Source organism: Globicephala melas, chromosome 19 (genome assembly GCF_963455315.2).
Source record: "Globicephala melas chromosome 19, mGloMel1.2, whole genome shotgun sequence".
In the NCBI taxonomy this organism is placed as follows: Eukaryota; Metazoa; Chordata; class Mammalia; order Artiodactyla; family Delphinidae; genus Globicephala; species Globicephala melas.
In genome coordinates this window covers 47,213,496-47,241,143 of record NC_083332.1, presented here as the reverse complement: position 1 = coordinate 47,241,143, position 27,648 = coordinate 47,213,496, and the positions used below count along the sequence as shown (strand labels likewise).

The 27,648-nt window shown below is 44.2% G+C and overlaps 1 protein-coding gene and 1 long non-coding RNA gene across 5 annotated transcripts in view; one reads left to right on the top strand and one right to left on the bottom strand.

Moving 5' to 3' along the window:
* Nucleotides 1-27,648, bottom strand: part of ZFHX3 (zinc finger homeobox 3) — a 252,158-nt gene that overhangs the window by 24,702 nt on the left and 199,808 nt on the right. Inside the window, exon 5 of one of the 2 annotated variants that reach the window (XM_060288472.1) lies at nt 24,821-24,928. In XM_060288472.1, coding sequence (XP_060144455.1) covers nt 24,821-24,928 — 108 coding nt within the window. The remainder of the gene's footprint in view (nt 1-24,820; nt 24,929-27,648) is intronic. The other variant, XM_060288473.1, reaches the window with a different exon arrangement.
* LOC115856871 (uncharacterized) overlaps nt 1-27,648 on the top strand; it is a 233,437-nt gene that overhangs the window by 199,668 nt on the left and 6,121 nt on the right. For all 3 annotated transcript variants that reach the window (XR_004041039.2, XR_009559890.1, XR_009559889.1), the window contains one exon: nt 602-848. This is a non-coding gene — a long non-coding RNA (uncharacterized lncRNA). The remainder of the gene's footprint in view (nt 1-601; nt 849-27,648) is intronic.

Genomic DNA, 27,648 nt, shown 5'->3' with positions numbered 1-27,648 from the left:
TATTCATTTTCACTTGAAAGGTAATACATGACGGCTGGATATTTAATGTGATGGACTGGCTGCCGATTAACTAGGTGCTGTATGTGACATTCTAGTCTGGTTCCCACGGCCCACTTCCCATCTCCCAGCCCCCGGCAGACCTGATCCCGCGAAACCTTGCGTCGCAGGTTTTAGACCTCGGAGTGTGATGGGCCCCCTGCCTGAACACTCCCACAATAGGAGTCTTTTAATTAATGTTTTGGGGATGTAAGATCTTCCTGCCCCCAGAAGGTTTCTTATTCTCCATCGTTTTTCATTTTTGCTTACTGGTTGTCTTCTATATGTTAGCTCTTCTATAGCTTTTCAAAGGCATTCTAAAGATGGGGTGGGTGGAGATGTTAGATGATACTTCAGATGCTTATTTGTTAGAGCCATCCTCCACCTTCCCCATTTCCACCTCCAATCTGTAGGATTAGGTTAGGTTCAGGGCTTACAGTTAGGAAAGAGCTGCTCTCTGCTCCCCCTTCCCCTAGGGGCAAGCCAAGATGCAGATCCTATTCTAAACACCCATCCCCGTCTTTTTGTTAGTCTGCCTGACCTGAAACAACACTTGCTTTTACAGGACCGTGACACTGCCTTGTCAATGCCCTCAACCTGCCTCCTACCCCCGCTCTTCAGAATGATTTTCAACCGTGCAGTTGCTCAGCAGTGTGGATGAACGAGCGCGGAGGCTGAGACCGCCCGACTCATCCACTCCCTGGAAAGCAAACCCGGTGTAACCCAGTGCAGCATTAGCGTCCTCACAGGACCGGAGTCCACCCTCGTCCTTCAAGGCTGAACGCATGATGAATGGTGACGAGGTTGCAGAGGTGAGAATTCTCGTTTCAGAAGCCACTATTCTTTCCCCCTGCATGGAGAGGGGGGACTTCTATTACCTTTTTTTTATTTTTCATACTCTCAAATTGCTCTGTAATTCTAAAGCTTCCTTTGTGAGCTCAAGCTAAGGAGCTGTTCTAAAGCGTTTTAAAAAATAAAATCGGCACTTGCTCACTCATTCCTCTTTCTCTGGAGTAACACAACAGCTCTGCTATGATATGAAATACTGCATCCACTAGTGTAAAAACTTCCGGGGCTCATCTCCCTTCTATCTGGGGCAATCTGCATTTTTATTAGATCAGATCTGTCTAGAAGTGGACATTAGCCACCTGCAGCTCGCTAGGCTTCTTCTCTAAAGATAAGGCCGTGCCTTTCCTATATCGGAGTCTGTTAACACCCAGTTACAATCCCATTGTGCTTCCCTGGGTGATGTGAGGACTGCTCCAAAGAGTTAGGTTAACGAGGCTGACAGGCCCCTCCTAGCTTGACCCCAGACATTAAAACGTCAATCCCTATGAAAACATGGTACCAGAGATTTTATAAAATTTCTGTAGATGGGTAAACAGTTGCGCAAGTTCTCCATCAGCAGGCTGGAAGAGGGTTTACTACTGACAATGACAGTCTAAGGTTTTCTCAAGCTTCTTCTCTCTGAACTTCAAAAGGGCCAGACTCCCAAAATCAATTCCTACTTTAGTTCTGTCACTAGCATACATTGTAGGCATAAGTAAATGAGGTTGTACGAATACCAAGAGGGAAAGTACTGTGGTTTTCTTTTTTGAAGACTTTTCGAAACTCTGACTTAAATTCCAAGAGCGATGTCACAGTCTAGAAAACATTATTACTTTTTAAAATTAATTACTGATCAGTTTAAGGCCATTACGACGTCACAGTAGTGAAACACAAATAGATGCGCTCCAGAGACAAGCCATAGTTTAAACAGTGCCTGGAACCACTGGATTATACTGGTAACAACTTCAAGGGTAACTACCTGTAGTGGCTTTTACAATAATGACAAAATGAACTGGAAACAATCTAGATATTTTACAACAGGGCACGGTTAAGTAAACAATGGTACCGCCACTCTATTGCGTATCAGATGACATTACATATGATAGCTATGAAGCAATATGGAAAAATCCTTGAGAAGGTTAATCAGAAAAAAATAAGATAACATATGCATTATAACATGATACAGCTTTGTAAGAAATAGGTATTAGAAAAAAAGACTGGAAGAAAATGACTGCTGTATTTAGGTGATAGCATCACGGACCATCTCCCCATTTTCTACGTTTGTCATGTAGTTATATTATTTTTAATACTATAATTAAAGAGTTTAGCATTTAAATTCCACTGTCCATGAAAAGGTTGATATTTGGATCCATACTGTGCAAAACATCAGGTGGTATTTTTACTTTGCTGGTTAAAGCAATTTTTCCTCATTTTGGCAGCTATGCCATGTGAAAATATGTGTTAAATCTCAATGAATCTTCCACAGGCAACATGCTGGGCTCCTGGCACTTCAAAGGGTTTAAAAACGTGGCAAGGAATCATGCGAGTGCCATCGATTACATACTCTGTAAAGCGAGGCAAGAGGGATACTGGGGCAATATCGGGGAAATGCAGGGTCAAACCCCAAGCGCAGCCCGACAGGATGTTAGCTGCAGACTCCTCGCCACGCAGACTTTCTAAGGAGTGGACAAACACTTGCTCAACTTGTTAGAAGTTCAGGTTGCCCCACTGAACTCGCTGGTGAGGCAGGAAAAGGACCGGCATGGCCTGGCTATGGAGTACAGAAAATTCGAAGTCAACTTTCTGGGCCAAAAGCCACCATTCCACCTTAAACTGTGATGGGTTGGTCACTATATCTGACGAAGCCAAGTACTGAGAGGCAGACCTGATTCATGACTCTCCATTTCATTGTTCCTCTACATTCCAAGCAAAAGAAATTTCATTTCCAAGGGAAAGACACAGTAGTCAGTGCATGGCTTCCTCAGGAAGAACAAAAATCATTTCTGTGACGTCAACTTCCAGATATCCTTTGTTTTTAACATATTTGCTTGGGGGCATTTAACCTCTAAAAATAATTACTTAAAAATTTTCCCCTCTTGTCATATTAATTAGAGGGAGTAGGGAAGAGAAGAGAGCCAATCTGAATTCATGCAAGTTTTGTTTACAGTTTTCAAGAAGAGGTTTTATTATGTTCTAAGCATATAGAATAATTAAAACAAGCCTAGTAAGGTTTCAGGTAAGAGGTGACTAACTGTAAAGAACAGGTTAAGGGGACTTCCCTGGTGGCGCAGTGGTTAAGAATCCGCCTGCCAGTGCAGGGGACACAGGTTCAATCCCTGGTCCAGGAAGATCCCACATGCCACAGAGCAGCTAAGCCCGTGTGCCACAACTACTGAGCCTGCACTCTACAGCCTGCGAGCCACAACTACTGAGCCCACGTGCCGCAACTACTGAAGCCCGTGTGCCTACAGCCCGTGCTCTGCAACAAGAGAAGCCACTGCCATGAGAAGCTCACGCGCCACAACAAAAAGTAGCCCCCGCTCACCGCAATTAGAGAAAGCCCATGTGCTGCAACAAAGACCCAACGCAGCCAAAAATAAATAAATAAAAAGTAAATTAAAAAAAAGAAGAATAGGTAAGAACAGTATAATTTAGGGGGCTTATCAAGTGGTCAAGTATGGTAGAAACACAGTCTCTTTAACTTCACCTGATAAAACCACTTTTCCTAGAACAAATTCTCACCCAATCCCAATCCTCACTAATAAACTAAAATCTGAGTCACTGAAATTTTGGTGACAGAAAACTTGAGAGCTGTACTTGCCATACCATGTACTGCCAGCAGACTTAATGCCAACACGTGCCTCATTTCTCACCTAGTGATGTGGTCATACAACTCTGAAGCGAGGGAAGGCAGGGAGTTGCTGCCTCCTGAGAAAGAAACCTGAAGAAAACTTGGAAGTGAAGTAGAAATGGAACCTTACGGTACACAGTTTTTGGCTTTCCCTAATCATTTGCCAAGACATCAACTTCCCTCCATGACAATCGAAAGTACTGGAAGTTTCAGTTCCATGAGCAAAACTGACTTTCTCATCACTCAACACACCATTGGTGCTGTTGGCATGGTGGACATTCTCTGCCACAGGCCCGCCTTTGGCCAGAGTCCTCCCTTGGGGAGATCCTGGGCATGCGCTGAGCTGTCCACGTTACTGGGAAGTTTCTTCTGCGTTTCTTCTCTTCATGGCATAGTGGCCCTCGGAAGTGGTGTTCACCAAGATGCTGACCCCCCTTCCTTCTGGGGACCCCAAGGTGAGCTCACTGAAGGCCTGGGATGCTGCCTGACATGTCATCCTTGTGGAGCGGCCAAAGGCAGCCTCCAGCCCCACTTCTCAACCATCAGACTCTGAGCTAAAGTACCACTGCCAGCCCCTCCATCTAAACTTCCATCTCCCAAACCAGCAACATAATGGAGGAGCCAATTAAATGATTATTAATTCATGCTACTTTCCGTAAGCCAGAGGTTCTCATCGCCTTGTGTTCCGTAAACCAGCTTGCCACCTGCCCCAGAAATTTACAGCAATCTTTTATCTCCATTGACTAAGGAGAAAAAAAAAAAAAAACATTCACACAGCTCCATACTCAGTGCTTGAGTTGGGATAATGACCCCAGCACGATAGTCACAGAAGCTTCACCATATTGGAAAGTGGTCATTCAGCTCATAATGAAAATGAGATGAAAGGGGCAGTGAGCCCTCTCCATAGCCCCTTCCCCTCAGCTTCTCAGAGGCCCGACACTCCCCTCTAGAAAGCAGAGATGCACAGTTTCCAGAGGGTCAGTCTGTGCTCTGGACTCGTGATCCTCTGTGATACTGTCACTGAATGTGTAGCTGCTCTTGGCATCTGCTTGCAATTCCCTCCCCAGAGGAGAGGCTAAGATTTCGTACTCGCATCTCCTGCAGAGCTACTGCACTTCAGAAGTGGCCAGAGAGCTGGCTAAATCCTCTCCCTCCCTACGGAAAGAAACAGTTCGTTTAAAGGGTCTGCTCGGCTGCCAACTTGGTCGCTAAACATGCACGGCTCTGCCTCTCACCAAGCACTTAAAGATGATTCAAAGAGGAATCGGGGAGTCTGTGCACGGCGAAGGCGCACCCAATGGGGTCTCTACACCCTTACACACCCAGAGTCCAGCCCCATGAGGGTAAGAACCTTCTATTCAAAACACAGTCCTGGTTTCAGTTAAGTGCAGGCTACACTGCTCCTGCATGTCTCTTGAAAGCATTTTGTAGAAGTACTCAAAAAGGAGAAGAACATGCCTAGGTAGGTAGAGCGAGACACACAGGCCTCATCCACTTACCAGACATGTCTTCCTGTTTCCATGAAGGATTTCAAAGAAAACTTGAGTTATACTACAGATGGGTATTACTGATGCTCGGGGAATGGCTCATTATTTTTCTCCTCCAACTCAAAGATGAACCAGATAGGTCAGCACTTTGAAAATCCAGAAGCTCGTCAGTGTTGTTTCTGTTGTTGTTATTAGTTTGCTTTTTATTTGGAAATATAGATTCACAGGAAGTTGCAAGATTAGTACAGAGAGGTCCGTTTCCCCTTCGCCTAGGTGTTTCTTTTTAACCAGGGTTTAGATAAAGATTGCTGGGTTTCTCAGATGGAGAGATATACCATGTTCTTGGACTGGAAGGATCAACACTGTGAAAATGACTATAATACCCAAAGCAATCTACAGATTCAATGCAATCCCTATCAAACTACCAATGGCATTTTTCACAGAACTAGAACAAAAGAATTTCACAATTTGTATGGAAACACAAAAGACCCCGAATAGCCAAAGTAATCTTGAGAAAGAAAAACGGAGCTGGAGGATTCAGGTTCCTGGACTTCAGACTATACTACAAAGCTACAGTCATCAAGACAGTATGGCACTGGCACAAAAACAGAAATACAGATCAGTGGAACAGGATAGAAAGCCCAGCGATAAACCCACATACATATGGTCACCTCATTTTTGATAAATGAGGCAAGAATGTACAATGGAGAAAAGACAGCCTCTTCAATAAGTGATGCTGGGAAAACTGGACAGCTACAGGTAAAAGAATGAAATCAGAACACTCCCTAACACCATACACACAAAAAAACTCAAAATGGATTAAAGACCTAAATGTAAGGCCAAGACACTACAAAACTCTTAGAGGAAAATACAGGCAGAACACTCTATGACATAAATCACAGCAAGACCTTTTTTGACCCATCTCCTAGAGAAGTGGAAATGAAAACAAAAAAAAACAAATGGGACCTAATGAAACTTAAAAGCTTTTGCACAGCAAAGGAAAATATAAACCAGACAAAAAGACAACCCTCAGAATGGGGGAAAATATTTGCAAACGAAGCAACAGACAAAGGATTAATCTCCAAAATATATAAGCAGCTCATGCAGCTCAATATCAAAAAAGCAAACAACCCAATCCAAAAATGGGCAGAAGACCTAAATAGACATTTCTCCAAAGAAGATACACAGATTGCCAACAAACACATGAAAGAATGCTCAACGTCACTAATTATTAGAGAAATGCAAATCAAACCTACAATGAGGTATCACCTCACACCAGTCAGAATGGCCATCATCAAAAAATCTACAAACAATAAATGCTGGAGAGGGTGTGGAGAAAAGGGAACCCTCTTGCACCGTTGGTGGGAATGTAAATTGATACAGCCACTATGGAGAACAGTATGGAGGTTCCTTCAAAAACTACAAATAGAACTACTATATGACCCAGCAATCCCACTACTGGGCATATACCTTGAGAAAACCGTAATTCAAAAAGAGTCATGTACCACAGTGTTCACTGCAGCTCTATTTACAATAGCCAGGACATGGAAGCAACCTAAGTGTCCATCAACAGATGAATGGATAAAGAAGATGTGGCACATATATATATAATGGAATATTACTCAGCCACGAAAAGAAGCGAAACTGAGTTATTTGTAGTCAGGGGGATGAACCCAGAATCTGTCATACAGAGTGAAGTAAGTCACAAAGAGAAAAACAAATACCATATGCTAACACATATATATGGAATCTAAAAAAAGAAAAATGGTTATGAAGAACCTAGGGGCAGGACAGGAATAGAGACGCAGATGTAGAGAATGGACTTGAGGACACGGGGAGGGGGAAGGGTAAGCTGGGACCGAAGTGAAAGAGCGTCAAGGACATATATACACTACCAAATTTAAAATAGATAGCTAGTGGGAAGCAGCCACATAGCACAGGGAGATCCGTTTGGTGCTTTGTGACCACCTAGAGGGGTGGTATAGGGAGGGTGGGAGGGAGATGCAAGAGGGAGGAGATACGAGGATATATGTATACGTATAGCTGATTCACTTTGTTATAAAGCAGAAACTAACACACCATTGTAAAGCAATTATACTCCAATAAAGATGTTTAAAAAAAAAAAATCCACCTTCCAATGCAGGAGATGCGGGTTCGATCCCTGGTCAGGGAACTAAGATCCCACATGCCACAGGAAAACTAAGCCCGTGCGCTGCAACTAGAGAGAAGCCATCGCACCACAACTAGAGAGGAGCCTGCACGCCACAACAAAAGATCCCACGTGCCACAACTAAGACCCGATGTAGCCAAAAATAAATAAAATAAAATAAAACGGGGAGTTTCATACAAAGCAGAAGGACAAGGACCTCCAGATAAGTGGAAAAATCTGGCAACAGGATCTTCATTCCTATGCAGTAGCCGTGGGCTGGAGCCGATGCCCCGTGCCCTCTGGCTTGCCCCACCCTCCCCTGATACTGGGCATTCCTTCATTCCGTCTGCCAGCCTCTATGTGTTACACTTAATTTGGGAGATGGGGCTCGAGGAGGAGACAGGAGCGAAAAGAAGAATCTTAGAAAGGGCAGACGGACTGAAGAGGAGGCTGAGGAAAAGCGAGTAGGAGAAGGAGAGCCATCCACAGGGGCCCAGAGGCTGGAAGCTGATCCCAGGAAGGCTGCCCCAGGAGGAGGCAGGGGCTGTCATCCCAAGAAGAATCAGTAGCTGAACCTGGGAAAGGAAATCCTTGTTTCATTGCCTGAGTTCATTGTCTGCTCCCTGACACAGAGCCCCTAAATCCCCTGAAATTTCCTGGGTGACAGGAGTATCTTTTGTTCCAATGAGGTGACTCTGAGTGGTCACCAGAAAGACCAAGCCGTGGTTAGAAGCTTGGGATCTTCAATCTCACCTCCCACCCTTCAGGAAGGGGAGGGGGTTGGAGACGGAGTTAATGATCCATCATCCCTACTTGATGAAGCCTCCATAAAAATCCCAAAATTTAAAAAAATTCCAGGTTGGCACACCCCAACTCCGTGGGGACGGAGACTCCTGCACTCAGGATCCTTCCAGACCTTGCCCTATGTGTCTCTTCATCTGACTGTTCATCTGTTATCTTTTATCATACCATTCGTTAAATCATAAGCTGGTAAAAAAAAAAAAACAGAACAAAAAAACATTGCTGGGTTTTTGATCACTCTTCATCATGACCACATGTCTCCTCCTCTCCCACTCCTGCAATCCGGGATTCCATCGGCCAAGACCGGGACTCGTGCCTCTTCTACACACTTCTGTCTTTTAGGAAAGCTCAGTTCCCTCCTCACGCAGCGGGGGCTCAGGGCCTTGCCATCCGGTTAAAGGAGACGTAAGTCTCAAACTTCACGCACGTCACAGAGGTCAGAGCACCAACATTCTCAAACTCAACTGTGAGTGAGAAATCCCCTGGAAGGCTTGCTAACGCACAGAAGGCAGGCCCCACCCCCCTAGCATAGGTCTGATTCAGAGAATCTGCATTTCCAGTGAGTTCCCAGGTGATGCTGGTGGTCTGACCACATTCTGAGAACCGCTGTCAGAGCCAAAGCTTTCTGTAATTGGTAGGAACCATACCACCTTGTGGCTGGACTAGAATTAAATAAGGGGGCCTGCAGGCGTGGGCGGATCTGGCCGTCCACTTTCAAATGACTCTTGCTGAAAATGCTATTCTCATCATCTACACTCGGGGACAAAAGCCAGGCCTGGTCTCAAAGCCCGATGTTTTCCCCCTCAGGCCAAAGGTGAAAGATTAAATATGGCTGTCCCTCAGGGAACCTGCCTCCTCTAAACCAACACAGACACATTTTCAAAGCCAGAAATTCAGAAGGAATAACCTCTACGTGTTCTGTTAGCAGTGTAATCCAGAATAATGACAGACTGCCTTGCTTATGAAAGTCTCGGTCTTTCCACGTGTCCTGGAGAACCTCTGTAAAAAGGACAAACACCTCTGGGCTCTTTCCACTTTGCAGGAAGAGAAAGCCTCTTTTTGGTGCTGGCTTCCCAGGTCTTGGCACCTGCAGGCCACACCAGCCTGAGGCACCCTTTGCTTCGGCCCTGGGAAGAATGCAGAGACCCACACCGGCCCCTGTGTCCGCGAGTCGGCACTCTGGGAATGGGGGGTCAGGCCGTGCTTTCCCAGCGAGCAGCCAGGGTGCGACGGTGGGCCCATGCTGAGTGCTGGCTGCCGCCGCTTGTCTGCAGCTTCGGGGAAAAAAGTAGTGCTAAGTCCCACATCAGAGGCATCAATCTGTTGTACTAATTCCTTGTTGAAATATGCATAAGGCTGCTTAACTACACTGATTTGCGCTCCCAAAAGGCCATCCCGCAATTCAGTTTCAAGATACCTTACTCCCTCTGTGTCAGGTTTATGAATGAACCACCAGTCAAAACAGAGCCACCAGCCACCACTTCGTTTAGACCAACATCCGCTGTCGGAGTACTCGTAACTTCTAAACGTTGGGCTGCCACCCAGAAGCCAGGGACCAAAGGGGCCAAGACCCAATTCTTCACTTCGAGGTATCAAATCAGCCTGCCTGCCTGTGGCCTCTTGTCAGCTTCCCCAGAGTGTCCTGTCTTCCCCTGCAGAGCCCCTGAGCTGTGCACAGATGCCATCTGCAGCTGTGGTCACAGTGCCCGGTGAGGATGGGGCGCAGTCGGCGGGCACCTCGGGGTCTGCATTATCACTCTGCCCTCTGGCTTCATTACAGGATTGTGACAACCGTGGACTTGGAAAAAGCTAGAACAGGGAGAACCTTAGAGACACTTGAATTAACAGAAAAAAGTACAGAGGTGCGAGATGTAGGTCAAAACAAGAGGTGATGTGGGTCATGCTGGGACCAGGCTGCAGTTAATTAACAGAAGCTCATCCATCAGCTCCAATATTAATTAGGTTAGTCAGAGCCTCTGAGCCCCGTACAGCACAGGCTCCCAGAGACCAGGCGAGAAGGGTACTCTTCCAGGGTTTCCTCCACTCCAAACCTATCTTCGTAAGATACTTAACGAAATTTTAAGAGTCAAATGGAACTTATGACAATAAAAACATGCAATCTGGGTCCAGCATGGTGACAGACACAAAGAGCCCTGCCCTTCACTTCTCCGCACCCTTACAAATCAGCTCTTCCCCAGGACCCACCGAGGATTGCTCTTCGCTCATGCAGGTTAGCAGGAGCGTGAGAATCTGTAATGGGCGAGAAAAACGTCACTCAGGTCCTCGGAAGGGCTGGAAAATGGGAATGACTCTCCACTTTCCCCTGCAGGTTTCAAGTACCAAGCAGAATGGAAAGGTCTCCTCTTGGAGTTTGGAAAGCACAGAGGGGGAGCCCCACACCGAGTAATGTTTACGTCAGCATTTCTCTCACCACCACGCTCCAAAGGCTGTGTTTGCTCACAGCCTGCAAAGGCCCAAGACGGCCCATGTGTGTGAAGGGGCGGGGGAGGCAGTTGGGGGGCACCACTCCTCCGTAACTCCTGTGTTTCCCTGGCCAAGTTCTCTTTACACAGAGACATCGCACCCCCTCCCCCCGCTAAGGAACACAGCACATGGCTTGCAGGGCTGCCACAACCTGGCTCAAGTCCCGGCTGTGTGACCTTGAGCGTTTCAGTTGACTACACTGGACTTTCAGCTTCCATGTCTGTCAGCAGGAGGACCGCGTCTACTCACAGGGCTTCTGGGAGGCTAGCAAGAGAGATTAGGCACACGAAGCCCACCAGGGTCAAGCACACAGCGAGAGCTCAAACATTTGTTGCTATGGTTTCATTTTTAGAAGTGTCTCTGGGAAATAATACAGGTGCATGTGCGGCCACATAACCACAGAGTGAGGGGAGAGGCCTGGTTTCAAGGACACGCAAAGACACCCTAAATTTGCCTTTTCTGTAAATCAACGCGGAAGCATTCTACTCACCCCATGGGTTTAATATCTAAAAAGCAGAAAGTTGAATAACTTGCACTTTAAAGTGTTTATGGTTATGCTGTTTTACCAACTGATTGCTAATGAAACATCCAAACAGTATTAAGCACTTACTAGATGCTAGCGATTACAAAAATGCATGAATGTGGGGTTGGGGAGAGATGCATAGGCAGAGCACAGAAGATTTTTAGGGCAATAAAAATACTCTGTACGATATTATAGTGATGGTTCTATGTCATTATACATTTGTCCAAACCCACAGAATGTACATCAAGAGTGAATCGTAAGGTAAACTGTGGACTTTGGATGATTATGATGGATCAATGTAGGTTCATCATTGGTTATAAAAAAAAAAAAAGTACCATCCTGGTAGGTGATGTTGATAATGGGGGAGCTATGCGTGTCGGGGGCTGGGGAGCAGGGCAGAGGGTATACGGGAAATCCCTGCGCCTCCCTCTCAAGTTCGTTGTAAACCTAAAACAGCTCTAAAAAAACCAGTCTTTTAAAAAAACAAAAACAAAGATGAATGAATGCCACATGGCCCTGACCATAAAGAGGTGACAATTCTGTTTGACAACTAGAGAAACAGGATTTTCAAGTCTTCTCCAATCTTCGTATAGTAAGAGAAAGCTACCAGGTCATGTGTTCTTCAGCTTTCTAATCGGGGGGATATATCCCTGACCCAGAGGGCAAATTGCACTTTGATCACAGATCTGACACCTAGGAGTTCGATGAGTTTTAGTTCTCTAGCTGCTAGATAAAGATAATGTTGGACCCAGGAAGAATGTGAGAGCCTAACAAAAGTGCTCTGATATCCCCTGAGAAAGGCGCCATAGTATTTTTTTTAGACTTATGATCATGATTCTGATAACAGAGGTGCTTCCCCCAATAGCACAAAAGCTAAAACTGAAACAAAGCAAGAAGATCAACATGGCCGTGTAACAAGAATAATATGCAAATCTATAAGTTATTTTCTACAGCGATGAAAAATAATTTGCTCCTTAATCTACATTTTCACTGCTCCCTATCTATACCTTGATGATAATTCTCATTACACTGTTACCATAGTTATATGATTGCATATAACATCCTTTCTAGAAAGTGAGTTCCAGTTACTTTTTTTTGTATAACCCATATCTGCATTAGATATCTGCACAAAAAATATTTGCTCAACTGATGTGGTGCCTATGTCTCTTATGACTTAAATATAAATTCTCAAGGCCAAGATGGCTGAATTACTGGAATTCGGGCAAGTCCAGATACATGCCATACCCTGTATCTATTTTTGCTTCTCAACATAAAAATAGTTCAGATAGTTTGTTTTCAATTGTGAGACAGAATTCTGCCTGCAGTGACTTAAGCAGCCAAGTTATACTGAAAGTGGCCTGGAACAAAAGGAGCGTGGGGAGTGGAGGTGGGGGAAGGGAACGAGTGGACTCTGGAAAAGCCCGACTTAGCCACACACTTCCCATCTGTGTGTGAAAACGTAAAACCAAAAATGCATTCCATTGGCAAGAACGGGAACAACAGAGGGGCCAAGCAGGCCAGGCTACCAGCATTCCCTCACACGTACCCTACTGCAAAGACACATCTACCTTTGGGTAAGGTAGAGAGATGGAAGCAAGTCCGAAAGGACACAGAATTAGGCCAAAATGATTTTCGTAGAGGCAGTGAATGGCCTGGTTTCCAGCAAACAACGGGGCTGGGACATGGAGAGCCACTCAAAGACACCCTCGTGAGTCTCCAAAGATTGATGTCCTCATCACCGGGCTCTGACAGCTCAGTGACATGGGGCCCAGTAACAGTGGACCAGGTGAGAGCTTCAGTGTTCTGATGCCCCACCAAGAAAGGCCGTGTGGTACTATCTAACCTTCACGGAAGAAGGCTAGGGGGCCCACGGGAACTTTCCAGGCTCCTGGCCCACGCTCTCTCCACCAGCCAGAGACCAGGAACATCCTTGCAAGCTATGAGCATTCTGACCTTAGAAATTAATGTTTTCCAAGATTCTACACTACTGTACAACTGTCCCTCCTCCAATCATATTTTTAAGAAGTTCCAGAACTGCAAGAACCCATTTAGTTCAAACCTGCCACTTGACAGATTGTGAAACTGAGGTCCAGAGACCAAGTCCGCGTGGCTTATCTCAGTGGCAGGACTGGGCCCTGAGCCCTGGGCTTCTGCCTTCTCATAGTGCAGAGTGCTTCCTCTCAGCACATGCCTTGTCTTGTCTTTATGGACTCAGTCTTTTCAAAAAAGTATTGTTTCAGCCCCTTTCCTTTCTCCGCCACAGATTACATTTCAGGCACTCAGTTCCCCATACAATGGCATCGCTATTTATACAAAGCTGTAAACAACAGGGAGAAGAGGGGGAGGGGCTGGTAATAGATTTCCACCAGGACGTTCCTGACCTGCTTTTTTTCAACCTCAGTAATTAGAAAGGCAGTGGGTCTGCAGGAATTATTCATACGCAGCAAGAGCCATACACTATACATTTATGTTAAACATGTCAAACCCGATTGAAATCATGCCTGCCAGCACCATATTCCATAAACACACTTTTCCCTAACAGTTGCCCAGATCTTGCCAGCCCATTAAGACGTCCTTTAATAGCAGTCTTCCATAGATTCAGATCAGGGATGCTCCGCTGCACTAATTGCTGTGTGTTAGGTGAGCATCATGGATTTAAAAAAAATTAATAAAATAAAATCCCTTCAAGCTATTCCCCTTGAAAAGCAGTGCTCAAACTACAATTCCAAACCAAAATTTTACAAAAATACAAACATGGACATCAGTTAGGGATTTCTGAAGCATTATGTTGTCATTTTTAAGTTGGAGTGTTGCCCCATCTTTGTTTGTTTGTTTTTTAAAATCCCAATATCCCCCAGGTCATCTTGTCTCAAATTAGCTTAACTAGACCCAGCCTAGTGCTTCGTGGCTAGAAACCATGGCGGCTACAGGATTTAAATAACCATCTTGCTATGATTATTTTCCAAGGGTTCAATTTTTTCCCCTAATTATTGGTGATAAAGCATTACATTAATTGTATATCACTTAATTTATAGCAATTAATGATTGATTGGATAATCACGGCATTAATTATTGTTCAGTTGCTGACACTGGGGGCTCTTCAATCTACAACACACACTTTTAAATCCACACTGCTAAAAGAGAACAAGCGATCGCTTTCACATTTTAAAAGAGAAAACCGCAAAGTTGGATGGTGGAAATGGCTGTGCATTAAGGAAGAGGCTTTGAATCAAAGACCCTTTCCGCACCCTCTGGTGGCCCACAGGAGCACTTTACACTTGCCTTGAGTAGACGTGACCCGAGGTGTCTACTAAGGACTCGTCCATGTGCCACCACGTCCCATTGTGGAACCCAGGCTGCGGCTGGTGGGTGTCACTTGTCTGTGTTCCAAGGCTCCCAGGGGCCAAGGTCATTGGCTAACTGGTGGGCTTCCTGACTCCAAATATAGAGAGTTCTTTCCACTTCACCAACCTGCTTTCAGACTGAGCATGACGCTGCCTTACTACGAGTCATGTTCGTGGCTGACAGTCCCACTCGTTTCGAACATACAGGTGGCAGTCGTGTTACTGTTTTCCACTGCACAACTTTAGGAGGGTGCTGTTCTCTACACTCAGAATGGGGGTGAAAATGGGATCAAGTGATTAGACTGAAAAAGTCCATTCTTGGAGAGATGTATAATGAACTCCTAAGAGCTTGGGCTCTGTCCTAAGAGCATGTGGAAGAGCCAGTACGCAAAGCCGAACCTGCTCGTATGTCTTTTGGCAACTCGCTCGAGCTCTCCCAGGCTCCATTCACTTATCTACAAAATGGCGGGAGGGGGGACAAGGGGGTGGTTCCTTCCAGTATCTGTTTCATGGCATTGGGGGTGAGAATCAAGTGAAATAATCGTATATAAAGCAGTGCTGCCCAACTCTTCTTCATATGGCAGCACACACAGAAAACCATAGCTAATTAGTATCAACAGGTGAAGTCGCACTTGCCCCTGGCTGGAGCAGCCCCTGGCTGGAGCAGCCCCTGGCCTCCGCAGGCCAACCCAAGGGCTATGGAGATCAGTATCTGTGACCATTCATGGCACGTTGGCTGGGCAGGACAGGTGTAATCTGGCACGCAGTTACAGCTCGATGTAGCCAGAATAATAACTGGAAAGTACAATGAGAGCCGCAGACACATTCTTTCAAAGTTGGTTTTGCTCCTGCTGAGTATCTCTAGCTGCACTGGCCAATATGGTAGCTGCTAGCCACAGGCTACTGAACTTTAAATTCACTGAAATTAAGTAAAATTTAAAATTGAGCTCCTCAGTGATGCTAGCTACATGTCAAGCACTGAATAGCCCTGTGTGGCTAGTGGCTGCTGTACTGTACAGTGTAGATGCAGAACATTTTTATCAACACAGCACTGACCTATAGTAATACTGTCTGATGACCATGGGTGTTCCTGAAATACCCAGTAGAGGTGTGCGCTCCCTGAAGGCAAGGCCTGTAACCTCAAGGAACTTGTGATCAGTGGAACTCTGCCCACTGCCCCGCGTGTGGCAGGGACCCAACCACTGACCATGGGATTGATTCTCTCATGCATCAAATCACTATCCTGCTTGTCTTGCTGCCACTCAAGGTAAAAGACCTGCCTCCTAAATAAAAGAAGCCCAAAGAGGGTCCACTGCCAACAGACATAACAAAGGAAATCAGGATAACCAGGGCACCTACCAGGCACCGGTGGGGGACCACGGACACCTAAGGGGACAGGAGGAATCCCCAGTGACCAGCTTGCGGGATCTTGGTTCCCAGGCTGGAGGTCAGGCCCGAGCTCCTGTGGTGGGAGCTCCGCGTCTAAACCGCTAGACTAACAGAGAACCTCAGACCCCAGGGAATAGTAATCGGAGTGAGGGCTCCCAGAGGTCCTCATCTCAGCACCAAGACCCAGCTCTACCTAACTGCCTACAAACTCCAGTGCCGGACGCCTGAGGCCAAAGAACCACTGAACAGGAATACAGCCCCACCCATCAAAAAATAAATCAAATGACAAAAAAATATGTTACAAAGGAGCAAGATAAAAACCCACGAGACCAAATAAATGAAGATGAAATAGACAAACTACCTGAAAAAGAATTCAGAGTAATGAGAGTAAAGATGATCCAAAATCTTGGACAAAATGGTGAAAATACAAGAAATATTTAACAAGGATCGAGAAGAACTAAACAGCAAACAAACAGTGAAGAACAACACAATAACTGAAATTAAAAATACTCCAGAAGGAATCAATAGCAGAATAACTGAGGCAGAAGAAGGGATAAGTGAGCCGGAAGATAAAATGGTGGAAGTAACTGCCAGGGAGCAGAATAAAGAAAAAAGAATGAAAAGAATTGAGGACAGTCTCTGAGCCTCTGGGACAACACTAAACTCACCAACATTCGAATTACAGGGCTCCCAGAAAAAGAAGAGAAAAAGAAAGGGAATGAGAAAGTATTTGAAGACATTATAGCTGAAAACTTCCCTAACATGGGAAAGGCAATAGTCAAGTCCAGAGAGTCCCATACAGGATAAACCCAAAGAGAAACACACACCAAAACACATATTAATCAAACTGTCAAAAACTAAATACTAAGAAAAAATATTAAAAGCAGCAAGGGAAAAGCAGCAAGTAACATACAAGGGAATCCCCATAAAGTTAACAGCTGATCTTTCAGCAGAAATTCAGCAAACCAGAAGGGAGTGGCAGGACATATTTAAAGTGATGAAAGGGAAAAACCTACAACCAAGATTACTCTATCCAGCATGGATCTCATTCAGATTCAACAGAGAAATTAAAAAATTTACAGACAAGCAAAAATTAAGAGAATTCAGCACCAGCAAACCAGCTTTATATCAAATCCTAAAGGAACTTCTCTAGGCAGGAAACACAAGAGAAGGAAAGGACCTACAATAACAAACCCAAAACAATTAAGAAAATGGTAATAGGAACATACACATCGATAATTACCTTAAATGTAAATGGATTACAATGCTCCAACCCAAAGACATAGACTGGCTGAATGGATACAAAAACAAAAACAAGACTTGTATACATGCTGTCTACAGGAGACCCACTTCAGACCTAGGGACACATACAGACTGAAAGTGAGGGGATGGAAAAAGATATTCCATGCATTTCCACATGCATGTGGAAATAAGAAGAAAGTTGGAGTAGCAGTTTTCGTTATCAGACAAAGCAGACTTTGAAATAAAGACTATTACAAGAGACAAAGAAGGACACTACAGAATGATCAAGGGATCAATCCAAGAAGAAGATATAACAATGGTAAATATTTATGCACTCAACACAGGAGCACCTCAATACATAAGGCAAATGCTAACAGCCATAAAAGGGAAAATTGACAGTAATACGATCATAGTAGGGGACTTTAACACCCCACTTTCACCAATGGACAGATCATGCAAAATGAAAATAAATAAGGAAACATAAGCTTTAAGTGACACATTAGACAAGGTGAACTTAATTGATATTTATAGGACATTCCATCCAAAAACAACAGAATACACTTTCTTCTCAAGTGCTCATGGAACATTCTCCAGGATAGACCATATCTTGGGTCACAAATCAAGCCTTGGTAAATTTAAGAAAATTGAAATCGTATCAAGTATCTTTTCCGACCACAATGCTATAAGACTAGATAGAAATTACTGTAAAAAATACAAACACATGGAGGCTAAACAATACAGTACTAAATAACCAAGAGATCACTGAACAAGTCAAAGAGGAAATCAAAATATACCTAGAAACAGATGACAATGAAAACACAACAACCCAAAACCTATGGGATGCAGCAAAAGCAGTTCTAAGAGGGAAGGTTATAGCAATACAATCCTACCTCAAGAAACAAGAAACATCTCAAATAAACAACCTAAACTTACACCTAAAGCAATTAGAGAAAGAAGAGCAAAATAAAACCCAAGGTTAGCAGAACAAAAGAAATCATAAAGATCAGATCAGAAATAAATGAAATAGAAACAAAGAAAACAATAGCAAAGATCAATAAAACTAAAAGCTGGTTCTTTGAGAAGATAAACAAAATGGATATACCATTAGCCAGACTCATCAAGAAAAAAAGGGAGAAGACTCAAATCAATAGAATTAGAAATGAGAAAGGAGAAGTAACAACTGACACTGCAGAAATACAAAGGATCATGAGAGATTACTAAAAGCAACTATACGCCAATAAAATGGACAACCTGGAAGAAATTGACAAATTCTTAGAAAAGCACAACTTTCTGAGACTGAACCAGGAAGAAATAGAAAATATAAACAGACCAATCACAAGCACTGAAATTGAAACTGTGATTAAAAATCTTCCAACAAACAAAAGCCCAGGACCAGATGGCTTCACAGGCAAATTCTGTCAAACATTTAGAGAAGAGCTAACACCTATCCTTCTCAAACTCTTCCAAAATATAGCAGACGGAGGTACACTCCCAAACTCATTCAACGATGCCACCATCACCCTGACAACCGAAACCAGACAAAGATGTCACAAAAATAGAAAACTACAGGCCAATATCTCTGATGAACATAGATACAAAACTCCTCAACAAAATACTAGCAAACAGAATCCAACAGCACATTAAAAGGATCATACACCATGATCAAGTGGGGTTTATCCCAGGAATGCAAGGATTCTTCAATATACGCAAATCGATCAATGTGATACACCATAGTAACAAATTGAAAGATAAAAACCATATGATAATCTCAACAGATGCAGAAAAAGCTTTTGACAAAATTCAACACCCATTTATGATAAAAACTCTCCAGAAAGTAGGCATAGAGGGAACCTATCTCAACATAATAAAGGCCATATATGACAAACCCACAGCCAACATCATTCTCGATGATGAAAAGCTGGAACCATTTCCTCTAAGATCAGGAACAAGACAAGGTTGCCCACCCTCACCACTATTATTCAACATAGTTTTGGAAGTTTTAGCCACAGCAATGGGAGAAGAAAAAGAAATTAAAGGAATCCAAATCGGAAAAGAAGAAGTAACACACTGTCACTGAGATGCCATGATACTAAACATGGAGAATCCTAAAGATGCTACCAGAAAACGACTAGAGCTAATCAGTGAATTTGGTAGAGTAGCAGGATACAAAATTAATGCAGAGATCTCTTGCATTCCTATACACTAATGATGAAAAATCTGAAAGAGAAATTAAGGAAACACTCCCATTTACCATTTCAACAAAAAGAATAAAATACCTAGGAATAAACCTACCTAAGGAAACAAAAGACCTGTATGCAGAAAACTAAGATACTGATGAAAGAAATTAAAGATGATACAAACAGATGGAGAGATATACCATGTTCTTGGACTGGAAGAATCAATACTGTGAAAATGACTCTACTACCCAAAGCAATCTACAGATTCAATGCAATCCCTATCAAACTACCAATGGCATTTTTCACAGAACTAGAACAAAAGAATTTCACAATTTGTATGGAAACACAAAAGACCTCGAATAGCCAAAGCAATCTTGAGAAAGAAAAACGGAGCTGAAGGAGTCAGGCTCTCTGACTTCAGACTATACTACAAAGATACAGTCATCAAGACAGTATGGTACTGGCACAAAAACAGAAATATAGGTCAATGGAACAGGATAGAAAGCCCAGAGATAAACCCATGCACATATGGTCACCTTATCTTTGATAAAGGAGGCAAGAGTATACAATGGAGAAAAGATAGCCTCTTCAATAAGTGGTGCATGGATGGACAGCTATATGTAAAAGAATGAAATCAGAACACTCCCTAACACCATACACAAAAATAAACTCAAAATGGATTAAAGACCTAAATGTAAGGCCAGACACTATAAAACTCTTAGAGGAAAACATAGGCAGAACACTCTGTGACACAAATGACAGCAAGATCCTTTTTGACCCACCTCCTAGAGAAATGGAAATAAAAATAAACAAATGGAACCTAATGAAACTTAAAAGCTTTTGCACAGCAAAGGAAACCATAAACAAGACCAAAAGACAACCCTCAGAATGGGAGAAAATATTTGCAAATGAAGCAACTGACGAAGGATTAATGTCCAAAATTTACAAGCAGCTCATGCAGCTCAATATCAAAATAACAAACAACCCAATCCAAAAATGGGCAGAAGACCTAAATAGACATTTCTCCAAAGAAGATATACAGATTGCCACCAAACACATGAAAGAATGCTCAACGTCATTAATCATTAGAGAAATGCAAATCAAAACTACAATGAGATATCATCTCACACTGGTCAGAATGGCCATCATCAAAAAAATCTACAAACCAGAAATGCTGGAGAGGGTGTGGAGAAAAGGGAACTCTCCTACACTGTTGGTGGGAATGTAAATTGATACAGTCACTATGGAGAACGGTATGGAGGTTCCTTCAAAAACTACAAATAGAACTACCATATGACCCAGGAATCCCACTACTGGGCACATACCCTGAGAAAACCATAATTCAAAAAGAGTCATATACCACAATGTTCACTGCAGCTCTATTTACAATAGCCAGGACATGGAAGCAACCTAAGTGTCCATCGACAGATGAATGGATAAAGAAGATGTGGCACATATATACAATGGAATATTACTCAGCCATAAAAAGAAATGAAATTGAGTTATTTGTAGTGAGGTGGATGGACCTAGAGTCTGCCATACAGAGTGAAGGAAGTCACAAAGAGAAGAACAAATACCGTATGCTAACACATATATATGGAATCTAAAAAAAAAATGGTTCTGATGAACCGAGGGGCAGGACAGGAATAAAGATGCAGACGTGCAGAATGGACTTGAGGACACGGGGAGGGGGAAGGGTAAGCTGGGAGGAAGTGAGAGAGTAGCATTGACATATATACATTACCAAATGTAAAACAGATAGCTAGTGGGAAGCAGCCGCATAGCACAGGGAGATCAGCTCGGTGCTTTGTGACCACCTAGAGGGGTGAGATAGGGAAGGTGGGAGGGAGATGCAAGAGGGAGGGGATATGGGATATATGTATGCATATAGCTGATTCACTTTGTTATACAGCAGGAACTAACACACCATTGTAAAGCAATTATACTCCAATAAAGATGTTTTAAAAAAGAATAAAATAAATGTTAGGAATGAGTGAATGAATGAGTAAGTAAATAAATAAATAAATGGAAACCAGGAATCCCATTCCAATGTAAAAATAAATAACACAAAATATTTTAGTAAAGCTTATCCATTCCTGCAGCAAACCCCAAAGTCCATAATCAATAGCTGAGAAAATGCCAGTTATCCAGGTGCATTTGAAATATTATTAACCTGCATCCTGAGCAGCCACTAATCAACAGGACAAATTGTGAAATCACTATTTATTTATTTGCCGGGAGGAAGCACTCCCCAACACGTTTAATCAGATAGGAACAGCTCAATTTAGGGAGTGAATGGAACCAACGCAGACAGTTTTTATAAAATACTAAGGATCCCAAAGAAAGCTCAGGAGAGGTTGCTGGCACCTAAATCGATTCCAAGATCAAATCGGCCCAAGTACCTTAATAAAGGCTGTCATTACACACTCAAACAATACAGACAAAATTATGCTTCAGGTCAAAAGAGGATCGCTTGCAGAAGTCAGGGAAGAATTTTCCCCTCGCCCTTTACTACTGTGCAACTGGCAAGATGCATCTCTGAGTTATTCATTCCCCCGCTCTCTCTCGTACAGATAAAGATTAAGTATGTTCCCTGAATGACTGAATGAGAAAGTGGAGCCTTATTAAAGACACTGGATTTTGGGGGGTGCTCATTTTAAGTCTTCATGTAGTCTCCTGACTGCCCGGCATGTCTGCCAGTGCTGTGAGGACACATTCCCACTGAATTATAAACACTTTGAATGAGATTTAATTGAACCACCCCCAACAAAGCGTGCTGTAACCTGGTGTAAGGATTAGAGTAACACATACAAAGTGCCCGGCACAGAGCCTGGCACACAGTAAGAGCTCCGCAGACGGTGCTACTTCTTGTTGTTCTCTCCGTGTCCTCAGCACACAGAATGCAGGAAACACGCGCCACGTGCCACCTGCACAATCCCATGAAATCCTTCTATGTCGGTCCCCTCAGCGTCTCAAAGACACTGCCTGGCAACAGCTTTACATTCAAATGGGAGGACCCGAAGAGAAACTGCCACTAGGTTTCCTCATTTTATTTAACTAAACTGAAAACAAACCCAAAAAATCCCTCCTGATACAGAGTTACTATATGCCAGGCACTGTTCCAAGCTTCCCATATTCAAATAACCCTCACAGCAATGCCATGGAAGTGGGGGCTGTTCTTAATTCCCATCTCACGGGAGAAGACTGAGGCACGGAAAGGTACCTGCACTGAGGTCACAGAGCTAGTACACAGCAGAGGCAGGATTAGAAACCAGGCACCCGTGGGCTTCCCTGGTGGCACAGTGGTTAAGAATCCGCCTGCCAGTGCAGGGAACACGGGTTCGAGCCCTGGTCCGGGAAGATCCCACATGCCACGGAGGAGCTAAGCCCGTGTGTCACAACTACTGAACCCGTGTGCCACAATGACTGAAGCCCGCATGCCTAGAGCCCGTGCTCCGCAACAAGAAAAGCCACTGCAATGAGAAGCCCGCGCACCACAACGAAGTGCAGACCCCGCTCGCCACAACTAGAGAAAGCCCGCATGCAGCAACGAAGACCCAAAGCAGCCAAAAAATAAATAAATAAAAGAAAAGAAAAGAAAAGAAAAAGAAACCAGGCACCCAAATTGTGAAAACAAAGGACGGATTGGCCTGGAAGGTGACTCAGTCTTCAAACTGTGTCTGTGAAATCCTCTTCCCCAGCTCACTTCCTCCAGGCAGATGTGTATTAAACATTGCTGCCTGCAAAGTCTGTTTAGATCTCGCCATCTTAATATTACAGCAAAGTCTGGGATCCTGATCCATGCGAAGCAACACAGGACAATCCTCCCCACACACTGAACGGCCTTCGAGCGTGGCCCTCCATCCCCTACTCACTGGTCCCACCTTCCAGATCTTCCTAGGGAGCTAGCTCACCATGGCCCTCAGTATTAGCTCAAGCAAAGGCCTCTGGACGCCACAGAGCCCAGTTCAAAAAGGGGCCATGAGCAGCACAGATGGTAAAATTCGTCCAGTGTGCCCGTCAGTCACTCAGCCACCAGGATGCCCAGGAAATGCAGGACAGCGACACATCACCTGCGGGGCCGGATCCCTACCAATACTTAGAAGCTGTTACACTCAAATTTCTCTTTTCTAGGCTGAACAGCCCCAATTTCTTTCAGCGTCTTCTCAGAGGCAGCATTTCTCAGCCTTCAGTCATTTTCATTGCTCTCCCCTGGCCTCTCTCCAAGATTCTGTATCTTGTTTAAATAGTAAAGGCCAACAGTGAACATGATTTAAGAACAGTCATGCCTCGAAAGGTAACAAAGGCCCAACCAGTATGGACTCCAGAAGGTAAATATTTCCTCAAAAAACAACAACAACAAAGTATTACAATATTAATAATGGAAGGCAGTAAGAATTCGGTTGACCAAATAAAATAATTTCTGTTGCTTGTCATATCATTTCCTCTAATTATAGTCGTGGTTTCTGGGAGACTTCTCTGTCCCAATAAGTCTTCTCAGAAATGGCCTTGCTAGCACTGACATATATACACTACCAAACGTAAAACAGATAGCTAGTGGGAAGCAGCCGCATAGCACAGGGAGATCAGCTCGGTGCTTTGTGACCACCTAGAGGGGTGGGATAGGGAGGGTGGGAGGGAGGGAGACACAAGAGGGAGGGGATATGGGAACATATGTATACGTATAACTGATTCACTTTGTTATACAGCAGAAACTAACACAACGTCGTAAAGCAATTATTCTCCAATAAAGATGTTAGGGAAAAAAAGACTTTGCTCCTCCTCAAAAAAGACCTAAGCTTTTCTTCTCAGTCTCAGCAATTCTTTCCCTTGATACAGAAATCCTATCATCTTGCGAGAAGGTCATTCGCCCCTTCTCTCAACACCAGCTTTTCCAGAAATAGCACTTCCTTTCCTGACTTCTTCAATTTCTCCTGCTTTTGGTAAGACATCCTCCTGCCTGGCTGTGCCGCCTGCCTCCCCTTTGAGGCCAAGGTAGGACACCATGAACACGCAGAGCTGCCCAGGCCCCCAAATGCAGGATGAAGCCCACCCTGCACTGCTGACTCCTTAGAGATTCAGGGGTGACACTGATCCAGTTCCACACAGCAAACCCCTCCGTGGGGCTTGGGAGCAGGTGGGACAGGGCCCTGGACCTTCCATGGAGGAAGAATCACATCAAGGGCAAAACAACAGCGGGGAGGAGGTGCTAAAGAAACGTGACCGCAACACCAGCAGCCCCTAGGACAGGGCCAAACACCTGGATGCTCGCTCGATAAACAAGCTGGTTTGGGGGCCATTTCAAACAACTTTAAAAATTCCTTAATATAACATAATAGGAGAAGGAAGGTGACTAATGAAAAAAAGCGAAAATGAAGTCCATCTCCCACCGACACAGAAGCAGCCCAGCTGTTCTGGGTGGATTAAGGATGCTGCGGCCCCCTGACCTGTTGGCCTCACTCCGCCAGGGGAGAAACGCCGGGGGCTGGAGGGCAGCCACACAGCCTACCTGTCCACTTGCTCTGGTCCTTCTCGCCTCCACTCTCCTGGTCTTTAGCAAGCTCCTCGGGATCAGCAGCCGCTTCACCGGGCCCTTCAACATCTTCAATGGCTTCTTCTGAAAGAGAAGAAAAACAAAATGTCAGGGATTAAAAGTAGACAGGAGATGAAGGACTCTTGCCTCCTACTGCAAAGAAGTACCAACCACAAAACACAGGCAGCCAATGAGTGTCCCGCCTCCCCTCCCAGTGGCCCCTGAGAGGCCGACCGCACTACGGACATGCGAGGTCTGGGTAAGCGGCGGGGGCTTTCCTTCCCCACTCGCTGGCGTGAGACCACAACTTGCTCTAGATGTGCAGAAACCAGGCATTTCCAGATGGGTTCTGAATGCCCCATTTGAGCTTTTCTCATTGAAAAGCCAATCCTGTTGAGGAAATAACTCCATCTGATTACCTGAAATCGCATGCAAGTCTTTTCCACTTGCAAACGCAAAGAAGGAGCACAGGTTTGCTTCTTGCCTAGCTCCTACCACACTGCGAACTGCCACTGAACTAGACTAGACCCAATCTTTGACCCCTCATAAGGCCTCTCGGTGCCTGTGCACCTGCCAGACCGTGGCGGGAGGTTTTTACAGTCATTCATATTCTGAAGAGTCACAGGGTATCAGCGATACGATTTCATCAATGTGAAGAGGTCTAGAAAACAAACATCTGTGGGCACGCCAGGCATCAGTGGCGAGAAGCAAGATTTGTAGAGAAAGGGAAAAAAGTTTATATCAGAATCATACACCTCCCTTTGAAGTCATTCCATTCTTTACCCACCACTGGCTTAAAACGAACCAAGGAAATTCTCTCCAGCTCAACACACAGTGCTTTAGTGAAGGGAGAAGAATGGTCATTTCCAACATTAGGTTACTCACGACGTAAAATGCCACTTGCTTGCCGGAGTGGGAATGAAGAGGATAAGATTCTCTGGATGCTGAGGGAAAGGAAGTGAGACATTTCTCCCTTGATCTCCTGGCCCTCTGGATCATTATCTAAAACATTCATTAAGAATGGGCTAAATGAATGAATAAGGCAGGCAAACCAAGGTGGGTTGATGATTAAATTATTAGGAGACTTTGAAGAGCACAAATTCCTGAGTGTAGAGACACTGAAACCAGCCACCCACGTCTGTCACCCGAGGCCAGCGCTAGACCAGATCCACGGGACCAGAGGTGACGGTCCAATCTAGGTCCATGAACTTGGAATTATTCCAACATCACCCTAGGTCCCTCTAGCCCCAACTCTACTTTTCAACATTTCAAGGTGTAATACCCTCTGACCCTCCAGAAAATTTCTAAATTTCACCTCACAAAGGAAGTAAAAAGAGTTCAAAGTAAATTGACCTCAGAGGGTATATAAAACACTTGAGGAAGAAAGTATCTATGTAGACCCAGATTTTCCTAACTCTTCCCAAAAAGACACTGGAAGACCAAGAGCTGGAAAACGGAACTAGGGATTAAGGAACATGTCTTCATTACCACCAAGAGGGGATGTATGAGGCAGTCATGGGGAACATGGGTGAGAGGAAATACTGCTTATTTTCCTCTCCAACTAAGAGGCTTCCACAAATAATTTCTATGTTGCCTTTCTGTCTCACTGCACAGTCAAGTTAACATCAAGTCTCCCCACCCCTAGTTCAAACAGAGAAGAATCAGGCAACCTGGTTTGAAGTCAGTCAGATATACAGCACCATATTAACACGGTACATCCTTTAGTGGAAAAAAATATATATACGAAGGGTTAGTTGAGCTATAATAAGCAAGTTACACAATACGCTATATGTACCGTCTTAATTATGTCCAGGCAGGATGTTCAATGCACATTTTTAGGCTTTGGATAAAACTATTCAACACTGTAATTACAAAATCCATCTTTGAAAGGTTATACCAGCATTCAGTCAATCAATATCAAATTGAGTCTACCCAAAGTAGCTAGGTCTCTTAAAACATACTCAACTGCCCCAATATATCCTATGATACAAAATATCTGTATGTATCCATACATTAATCAAATGTGATTATACAAAGAGATGATTCAACGGGCCCTCCTCTCCAGGACACACACACATTATCACCCTAGATGGAGAGTCTGACACCTACAAGATAGGGAACACTCTGATGTGATGAACAGTGTCTGAGGGCGCTGCTCTGCAGAGGACGGAAAAAACTTACCCACTGGGAGGCTAGCTCCAAGGCCAGTGCCTCTCTCCTACGTATTATGTGGGCTGCAGCCACCCAAGCAGAGAGTTAAGAACTCATGGTCATTCTGGCACTGACCTCAGTTCTCTGAACCTTCCTGAACAAATCTATCCAGAGACAGAGACTGAAGAATGAGCATATGATTCATGCAATGAGCAAGGAAACCGCATGGCCCTTTGTGACTATTCCCAGAGCCCTCGTTCTATGAGCCTAGTTGGGTCTTTGCTTTCTTCCCTCCCTGCCCTGCTATAAGCAGAAAAGTGAAGGCAGCTGAGCTCCAGTGAGAGGGCAGAGGATAGAGGCTGACTCCGGAACTTCTTTTGCTTCTCTCTTTTTCTCCTTTTTTTCTTAAAGATTTAAAAATAAAGTCCTCTTTAAGTTTTTAGATTTAATATTATCATTTCTGATATATTAAACACCAAAAAGCTGTTACATGCCTGGTGGAAGAAGAAATGATCGAGAAACTCCTGGACAAGCCAGCTTCCTTCACAAGCAGATCAGTGTCCTCGCCCCCAGCTAGAAAACCAGGTCCCCTTCAGCCAAGCAGGTGCTCCCCTGCAGTTCCACACGTGACCTACAGGTGTCGCCCTCTGCAT